At 37.8% G+C, this 9,338-nt stretch overlaps 1 protein-coding gene across 3 annotated transcripts in view; it reads left to right on the forward strand.

The window, feature by feature from the left end:
* SMPDL3A (sphingomyelin phosphodiesterase acid like 3A) overlaps positions 1–5,237 on the forward strand; it is a 20,478-nt gene extending 15,241 nt beyond the window's left edge. For all 3 annotated transcript variants that reach the window (XM_518720.9, XM_009451922.5, XM_009451923.4), the window contains 3 exons: positions 384–564; positions 1,710–1,834; positions 4,605–5,237. In XM_518720.9, the coding sequence (XP_518720.3) occupies positions 384–564; positions 1,710–1,834; positions 4,605–4,922 (624 nt within the window). In that variant the 3' untranslated portion in view covers positions 4,923–5,237. The remainder of the gene's footprint in view (positions 1–383; positions 565–1,709; positions 1,835–4,604) is intronic.
* The last annotated feature ends 4,101 nt before the right edge of the window (positions 5,238–9,338 follow it).

A 9,338-nucleotide genomic window follows, 5' to 3' on the forward strand; every position in this document is an offset into this window, starting at 1 on the left:
GTCTCGAACTCTGCGGGGCTCGAACTCTGCTTTGGCATCCCAAAGTGCTGGGATTACAGGCCTGAGCCACCTTGCATAGCAAGTTTTATTTTGTTTTGCTTTTACTGCTTTTAGGATTAGTGGACATCTATTGGTATAAAAAGAGGCCAATTCAAAAAATTGTGACTGAAGTCACAGTTGCCTTATATCATCAACAGTGTGCAAATATAGTGACCCTAATAGTTTTATAATTTCATCTCTTTTTCTTATAAATAGAAGAGATGATATATTTGCTTTCTAAATTTTAATTAATATACTTTCAATCTTGGGTATCCAAATGTCATTTAATTATGATGAATGTGCAGAAAGATTCTCATGAGGCCTTTTTGTGTTTCTTTTTCCAGGTGTATATCATAGCACATGTTCCAGTGGGGTATCTGCCATCTTCACAGAACATCACAGCAATGAGAGAATACTATAATGAGAAATTGATAGATATTTTTCGAAAATACAGTGATATCATTGCAGGACAATTTTATGGACACACTCACAGAGACAGCATTATGGTTCTTTCAGATAAAAAAGGTAATGTAATGCTGTGTTTGCATCTCCCCAGTCTAAGAGTCTAAAGCAAAGCGGTGAATATCCAGTAAATTTGCTGATTTAGTAAATTAAACGTTTTATTTAAAAATCTGCCAGCATTAGCCTTTTCTGAATTATCCTCAATGGTTGTATGATGAGTGTCCAAATCACAACATTAGGCCTGCAGCTGGATTTCTTCAACGTAAGCTCCTATTAGCTCCACAGGGCCAGCGTTACTTATTTGCTGTCAACACAAAAGCCTCAGAAACCCTCAGCTCACTCAAATGTTCTTTTAAATCTTCGAGTTTAAAGAAATATCACTCTATTTTAACTGCTACACTCAAGTTTCTTTTGATGCTACTTGTTTTATTTCTCAGAATTTAGAAAGCAAAGCACAATTTACACAACGGCTTAAAATAAAATATATTAAGCTCTTACTTGCAAATTCTTATTGATACATATATAAGCAGAGAGAATGATACAAACAAACCTCCTATGTACTCATCACTCACATTCAACATCTATCAAGATTTTTCACTTTTTTTGTTTTGTTGTTGAGACAGAGCCTCGCTCTGTTACCAGGCTGGAGTGCACCCTGTGATCTCGGCTCACTGCAACCTCTGCTTCCCTGGTTCAAGCGATTATCCTGCCTCAGTCTCCCAAGTAGCTGGGACTACATGTGTGTCACCACGCCCAGCTAATTTCACCATGTTGGCCAGGAAGGTCTCGATCTCTTGACCTAGTGATCTGCCTGCCTCGGCCTCCCAAAGTGCTGGGATTACAGGCATGAGCCACCACACCTGGCCTTATATTCTTTTAATTTTTTGCTGGAGTATTTGAAAGTGAATCTCAAACACCGGATCCATTTCAGCACTACATATTCTATATTCATTGCTAAAATATATGGATAATTTACATAACCACAAACTTAGTTAACAAAATCAACAATAATTATCCGGTATCAATAACAAAAATGCCCCTATTTTCTCAAAATTGTCTCTTTACAGTTGTTTCAAGTCAGTATCCATCAGTGATCACATATCACTTGGTTATGTCTATTAATCTCTTAATCTGGAAACTGTTTATATTTTTAATATAGTTAAACTCTTATTTAAAAATGTATGTTTATGTGCATACGTTTTGTTCAGGAAGTCCAGTAAATTCTTTGTTTGTGGCTCCTGCTGTTACACCAGTGAAGAGTGTTTTAGAAAAACAGACCAACAATCCTGGTATCAGACTGTTTCAGTATGATCCTCGTGATTATAAATTATTGGTAAGTTGGCAGATTTCAGAGCTGACCCCATATTTATGCATATCTTTGCAGTTTTCATTAGTTTAGTTGAATTTTCCTCAGGACAGTCATGTGAGATGTATTTTATGTTGAAATCTCCTGGCATCCTTCTTCTTTTTTATACTTGCAGTGTTATCAGGACTTACTAAGTGTGAGCTGATGAAGTTAGTCTTTGGAAGGCTGTTTCTGTTCTGTTCTTCTAAGGACTTCACATTTATTTAGATGCTTTCATTGGTTAGTGCCATGTTTGTGGACTTGTATATGTACTGAAATGTTTCACTAAGCCATGTTCATTCTTCTTCTCCAGAATATAAGTATCAAGAAGAGTGTAGGCTCTGTTACCATTCCCTCTCATGAGCCATTATTTCTAAACTTTTCTGTGTCCCAGTCTATTTCTCCATGAAATGGGAATTAAAATATTATTTAATTCACTGAGTTGCTATGAGGATTGCATGAAGAAATCTATGTAAAGCACTTAGAAAAATGCTTGGCTCATACTAAATGCTTAATAAATGTTAACAAACAAGATTTTCTTTTCAAGTTCTTGTTCTGTTACTCAGGCTGGAGTGTAGTGGTGCGATCATAGCTTACAGCAGCCTCAAACTCCTGGGCTCAAGTGATCCTCCCACCTCAGCTTCCCATGTAGGCGGGACTACAGGCATGTACCACCAAGCCCAGCTAATTTTTATAATCCTATTGTAGAGATGGGGGGTCTCCCTATGTTGCCCAGGCTGGTCTTGAACTCTTGGGCTCAAGTGATCCTCCCACATTGGCCTTCCAAATTGCTGGTATTACAGATGTGAGCCACTGGGCACACCCAAAAAAATTTTTTAAAGGAAAAAAATGGTAGCTCACGCCTGTAATCCCAGCACTTTGGGAGGCCGAGTTGGGTGAATCACAAGGTCAGGAAATCGAGACCATCCTGGCTGACACGGTGAAATCCCGTCTCCACTAAAAATACAAAAAAGTTAGCTCGGCGTGGCGGCGGGCGCCTGTAGTCCCAGCTACTCGGGAGGCTGAGGCAGGAGAATGGCGTGAACCTGGGAGGCAGAGCTTGCAGTGAGCTGAGATTGCGCCACTGCACTCCAGCCTGGGCGACAGAGCGAGAATCCGTCTCAAAATAAAATAAAATAAAGGGAAATAAATTGAATTGGATATTTGGGACAAAAGTTCTTTGGAGCAGCTTCATGGCTCCTTGCTTTAGAACAATTTAGCACAAAAGACTGACCATTTAGCTTATGGGTACTTCAGTTTGGGTAACTTCCCCTTTCTACAAACATAATTTGAAAATAATTCAATTCAAGCCATTATTGGTATAACTGCTTTTTTTTTTCTGGATGAATTTAAATAGGAGATGGTTCTGTTATTCCCCAGAATAACAGGGAGGAGGTATGGTGGCAGAAATCTGGTTTTATTCATAAATATTTGATTAAATGGGAAAATGAAACAATTGTGTGATAAATTAGTCCAAAAGAATTTTTTCTACAACTTTCAGTTGCCTAATTTTGGATCTGAACCTCAGATATATACATCCACACACAAATGTATATATCCATCTATGTATGTGTTTATGTATCTAATACACAGCATCTGAGGTTCAGACCCCAATGTATATTTACGTGTGTACATATGTACTGATGTAGGAAGATTCTCCTGATATAGCACTAAATAATTTCTAAAAATATAAAAACAATTTCTTATATAATTTCTAAATAATTTCTTAAAATACAACAACATATATAGTAAGACTCCATTTTTTTGAAAAAGCCAAAAATGTAAATAAGTATGCACATTCCAAATATTTATCTTTGTTTTGATCTAAAGCCTAGATCACCACGCATACACTGGAGTACTGACAAATGTTTAACAACTATTCACTGAGGGGAAATGTGCCTTAATTGGTAGTGTTTGCCAATTTCCATGACAGAAATACTCACATCATGGACAATTTCAAGCTACCAAAGTGCCACAGATTGACTAGCAACATTCTTAAAAATTTGACAATCGGCTTTTGTGAGCTGGTACGAGCTGCCTTCAGCACACCACTGATACATTAGTACCACAACCATTAGTGATGGTTACCTCTGAGGATGTGTGAATTGAAGGTTTTTTATTTTGTTCACCTCTCTTTATAGTTTGGATTACATGCTATTATGTTCTTTCATCCTTTTTAAAATTGAAAAAGTGATACAGGTTTTTTATTGAGCCTCCCTTCCTCCCTTCCTCCCTTCCTCCCTTCCTCCCTTCCTCCCTTCCTCCCTTCCTTCCTTCCTTCCTTCCTTCCTTCCTTCCTTCCTTCCTTCCTTCCCCCCTCCCCCCCCCCGTCCCTCTCCTTCTTTCTTATTTATTTATTGAGACAAAGTCTTGCTCTGTCACCCAGGCTGGAGTGCAGTGGCGCAATCTCACAATCTCGGCTCACCGCAACCTCCGCCTCCCGGGTTCAAGCGATTCTTCTGCCCCAGCCTCCTGAGTAGCTGGGATTACAGGCACCCGCCATTATGCCCGGCTAATTTTTTTTTTCTTTTTTGTATTTTTGGTAGAGATGGGGTTTCACCATGTTGGTCAGGCTGGTCTCAAACTCCTGACCTCAGGTAACCCACCTGCCTCAGCCTCTCAAAGTGCTAGGATTACAGGCGTGAGCCACAGCGCCAAGCCTAAATTGTCACAGAAATTTAAACATGAATGCTTCTTGTTGTACAATGCCTTATGTGCCAAAAAGTGAACCAGGTTTTGTTACTGTTCTTAACTGCAGGATATGTTGCAGTATTACTTGAATCTGACAGAGGCGAATCTAAAGGGAGAGTCCATCTGGAAGCTGGAGTATATCCTGACCCAGACCTACAACATTGAAGATTTGCAGCCGGAAAGTTTATATGGATTAGCTAAACAATTTACAATCCTAGACAGTAAGCAGTTTATAAAATACTACAATTACTTCTTTGTGAGTTATGACAGCAGTGTAACATGTGATAAGACATGTAAGGCCTTTCAGATTTGTGCAATTATGAATCTTGATAATATTTCCTATGCAGATTGCCTCAAACAGCTTTATATAAAGCACAATTACTAGTATTTCACAGTTTTTGCTAATAGAAAATGCTGATTCTGATTCTGAGATCAATTTGTGGGAATTTTACATAAATCTTTGTTAATTACTGAGTGGGCAAGTAGACTTCCTGTCTTTGCTTTCTTTTTTTTTTTTTTCTTTTTGATGCCTTAATGTAGATATCTTTATCATTCTGAATTGTATTATATATTTAAACTGCTCATTAATAGAATGATGGATGTAAATTGGATGTAAATATTCAGTTTATATAATTATGTCTAATTTGTACCCTTGTTGAAATTGTCATTTATACAATAAAGCGAATTCTTTATCTCTAAATATGATGAAGTTTTCTTAACATGATAATTTTTAGTTAAAATCTATGTATTAACTGAGGTCCAAATTGTTTACCTCTCATATGTAAACAGATGTTACCACTGTTTACATGCACTATCTACTCTTGGGAAAATACCATGGTCATTAGGAGCATGCTGAAACATCACAGGGCATGTATTGCCTAGCTTTCTTCATTCTGAGTCTTTGGCATTGCTAACTTTTAAGGATGAGAATGTCACACATACTTATTGCATCTGCAGTACTAGCACAAGGCCTGGGTCCTAGTCCAGTGCCTGGCACCTAGTAAATAACTGTTGAAATGAATTGAAAGCTGTGAATATTTTTCAAAGAAACATCCTAGATTACAGTGGTGGCATTTTCTTTGTCACAGTATTCCAAGATAGGATAAAAATGAGCCTTTTATTTAATGGGATTGTTTTTAGGACTCTCCAATGGCTCAAGCTGTTTTCTGCTTTCAGGTTAAGTAGGAGAATTAAAGTAGAAATGGAAGGGAGAGTGGGAGGGACTGGGGGATTTAAAGAAAGAGAAGATTGTATATCCCAATACTGGCATAGTGGAGAAGACTGTTAAAGAAAAAAAGCTCATCATGACACTTGTTAAAGATGTTAAGGGCCGGGCGCGGTGGCTCACGCCTGTAATCCCAGCACTTTGGGAGGACGAGTTGGGTGGATCACGAGGTCACGAGATCGAGACTATCCTGGCTAACACGGTGAAACCCCGTCTCTACTAAAAATACAAAAAAATTAGCCGGGCGTAGTGGCTGGCGCCTGTAGTCCCAGCTACTCGGGAGGCTGAGGCAGGAGAATGGCGTGAACCCGGGAGGCGGAGCTTGCAGTGAGCTGAGATCGCGCCACTGCACTCCAGCCTGGGCGACAGAGCGAGACTCCGTCTCAAAAAAAAAAAAAAAAAAAAAAAAAATAAGGCAGACGTTATCCAAGGTAGGCCCTAGTGGTAGGTATAGGGACCACCGCAATGGAATCCTGCAGTGAGGGAGAGAGAGTGGACTCAGTTCTGACTTCAACAAGGCTGAGTGGGGATTTATAACCAAGGAGCAGAGTGGGGATCAGTGAATGGAAAATTACCAGGAGGAAAAACATCAAAGGTAAGAGGTTTCTGGCTATTACCAGGAGGAAAAACATCAAAGGTAAGAGGTTTCTGGCTATACCAACTTGATAGGGTTATTGCCGAAGGCAGGCCAGTGTGATAGGATATCAAGGGCGGTCAGATACCAAGGGTGGGGCATTCTCCCTAAGCCAACTTAACAGGATTCTTGCTCAAACTGGATCCTGCAAGAACAAAGAAGGAAGCCCAATGTTGGCCTAGTCAAGCAGAGGAATCGGAGGAGCCTGACTAAAGTTTTGGTCAAAAGAGAGAGTCTTTGTCAAGACATAAAATGAGCAACCTTAGATTGAGGAGAATGGAACTCATCATCCTTGTGACTGGCTTGACTTCATGTATTAAAATGACTTTTAGATGTAACATTGCATAATAATGAAACCAAATTATCCTGATTTCCAGAGAGCTAATAAAATAAGTATTACAAAACAAAGATATCATATCTAGGAAACAATCATGATTCATTACGTAAACTTTCTTTTAAAATTTTTACTTTTTAGTTTTCAACAAACAAATTAGTATGTTTTAAAAGTGAGAATGCTGAAACAAAGCAAAATTTTGTTATAAAATAGTCACATCATTTAGAAAACTTCATGCCTGCAATTATATTTAAAGTTGGTATTTTCAAATGACTAGATTGTATATTCATACTTTTTTTAATTTTTAATTTTTGTGAGTACATAGTAGGTGTATATATTTATGGGGTACATGAGATATTTTGATACAGGCATGCAATGCGTAATAATCACATGAAAAATGGGGTATCTATACCCTCAAGCATTTATCCTTTGTGTTACAAACAATCCAATTATACTATTTTAGTTAGAAATATACAATCTTCATCTATTCTTATACTTATGGACAGAGGTTCTAAGAAAACAAATTTGCAACATGTAGGAAAATTTAGAAACAGTGAAAAGCAAATATGGTTTTAGCTGACTTGGAAAATGAGTCCGAGCACTGGAAATGCTTGCAGCGTTATTGTGGAGAAAATTTCTGCATCTGTTGGGGGTTTGGGGCAGTGAATATTTAGGGTCTATCCTACTTTATTCTAGAGTTTTTACATTTTTAATTACACATTTTTGTATTCAGTTTACTTTCCTCTTGAAATATAAATGATTTTAAAATCTGAGTGACATTTAGGGACATTATCAACAGTTAAATTGATGTTTCCATTGTAAAACCAGAGCATGTTACAATTATTTATTGTGGTTTATTTCAGATTACGTTCAAATAAATTATGAATTTTATTACGTCCACAGTAAAACTTATCTTAATTTGCCTCTGTTTATTGGTGGTGCTTTGGCGAATTCATAAACTGTATCCTGTTTAGATATAGACACTGCTACTTTGAAAATGGTTTTGAATGAACATTAACCATATATTGGTAGGAAAAAAGGGGGCTGGGAGAGGTGGCTCACAACTGTAAGCCCAGCACTTTGGGAGGCCGAGGCGGGCAGATCACGAGGTCAGGAGATCGAGACCATCCTGGCTAACAGGGTGAAACCTCGTCTCTACTAAAAACACAAAAAATTAGCCGGGCATGGTGGTGGGTGCCTGTAGTCCCAGCTACTCGGGAGGCTGAGGCAGGAGAATGGCATGAACCCGGCAGGCGGAGTTTGCAGTGAGCCAAGATCCTGCCACTGCACTCCAGCCTGGGCAACAGAGGGAGACTCCCTCTCGAAAAAAAAAAAAAAAAAAAAAAAAAGGGAGGCGGGGGAGTTGGGGGAGTAAAAGTGAAGAGAATAGGAAAGAGTCTTTAAATGACAGGCACTGTTTTAGGTGAGTAGAAAGATTTAAGGGCAAACTATACCTTATTTATACACTCACACACACACACACAGAAATATCTATTTGAATAAATTTTTTCCATTCATAATGGCTATACTCTCCCATAGTATGAATGGATTGGTTAAATTGAGCAGGCACCCCCCCTTCTTAATATGCAGTAGAGGAATCTGCTTAATAAACTCAGCTGCTCTTCTGGTGGTGCCTAGCTTAGGACACAACTTGAACTTGTGTACAGACCTCTAACAGAGCATTCTGTTTCTCTGTATTCTTGGAAGATGAGCTGAATCCTTGTCACATCTGTCTTGAGTGACACTTTTAGGCAATGAGCTTTATGCCAAAAGGAGAAAGCTGGAACTCCATTAGGCTAATAGTATAGGTAATTTGACTATTTCTGGACCTACTTGCTGAATAAAATCTTTGAGACTTGCTTTCATTGTTAAACTCATCAGATAACAAAATTATAAGGGAAGAAGGGAATAACCTTCACTTTCCTCTTGCTATTGGAGCTACCTATAAATTTCAAAATAACCACATAAGTGCAAATAGCTACATTAGGTCAGTTCTACAATGTTGAGTTGAGGATTAAACTTGCTATTGCTTAGCAATTTCATGCTAGGGATATACTAAAGTGTAAGCTTTCAAAAATATGTAGTAATAATCATGTACAAAATACCTGGGTTAGCATTGTTTGTAATAACAATAATAACAACAGCAAAACATATAAACCTACATCAACAGGAAAATGGCTCAGTGAAGTATTGTTTATTCAGAACGTGGAATATTATACAGAAGCAAAAATGAACGAGAATAAATGTCACAAGCATAATGATGAGATAAAAACAAATTGCCAAAGAATAAATACAATATCATTTACACCAAACTTTAAAAATGCAAAAATAATATATATTGCTTAGAGATAGATTTAGACAATCAAAAGAAGTATGTTAGTAAAATAAATATCAAGTACAGGATAGTTGGAAGATGATGAACAGCATAGTTAATTGGGAAGAGATACATAAGGAGATTTAAATGTGTAGTAGCTATATAGATGTCTGCTCTATTTTTCTTAAATATATGTATTCAGTGTTATATAATCATTTGTTTTAAGGGGAAACAGAGGTCCAGCCTTTAAAAATGATTAATTTCACTCTTGTAGGGAGAACGATTTGTTGGGAA

This window comes from Pan troglodytes, chromosome 5, assembly GCF_028858775.2.
Source record: "Pan troglodytes isolate AG18354 chromosome 5, NHGRI_mPanTro3-v2.0_pri, whole genome shotgun sequence".
Classification (NCBI taxonomy): Eukaryota; Metazoa; Chordata; class Mammalia; order Primates; family Hominidae; genus Pan; species Pan troglodytes.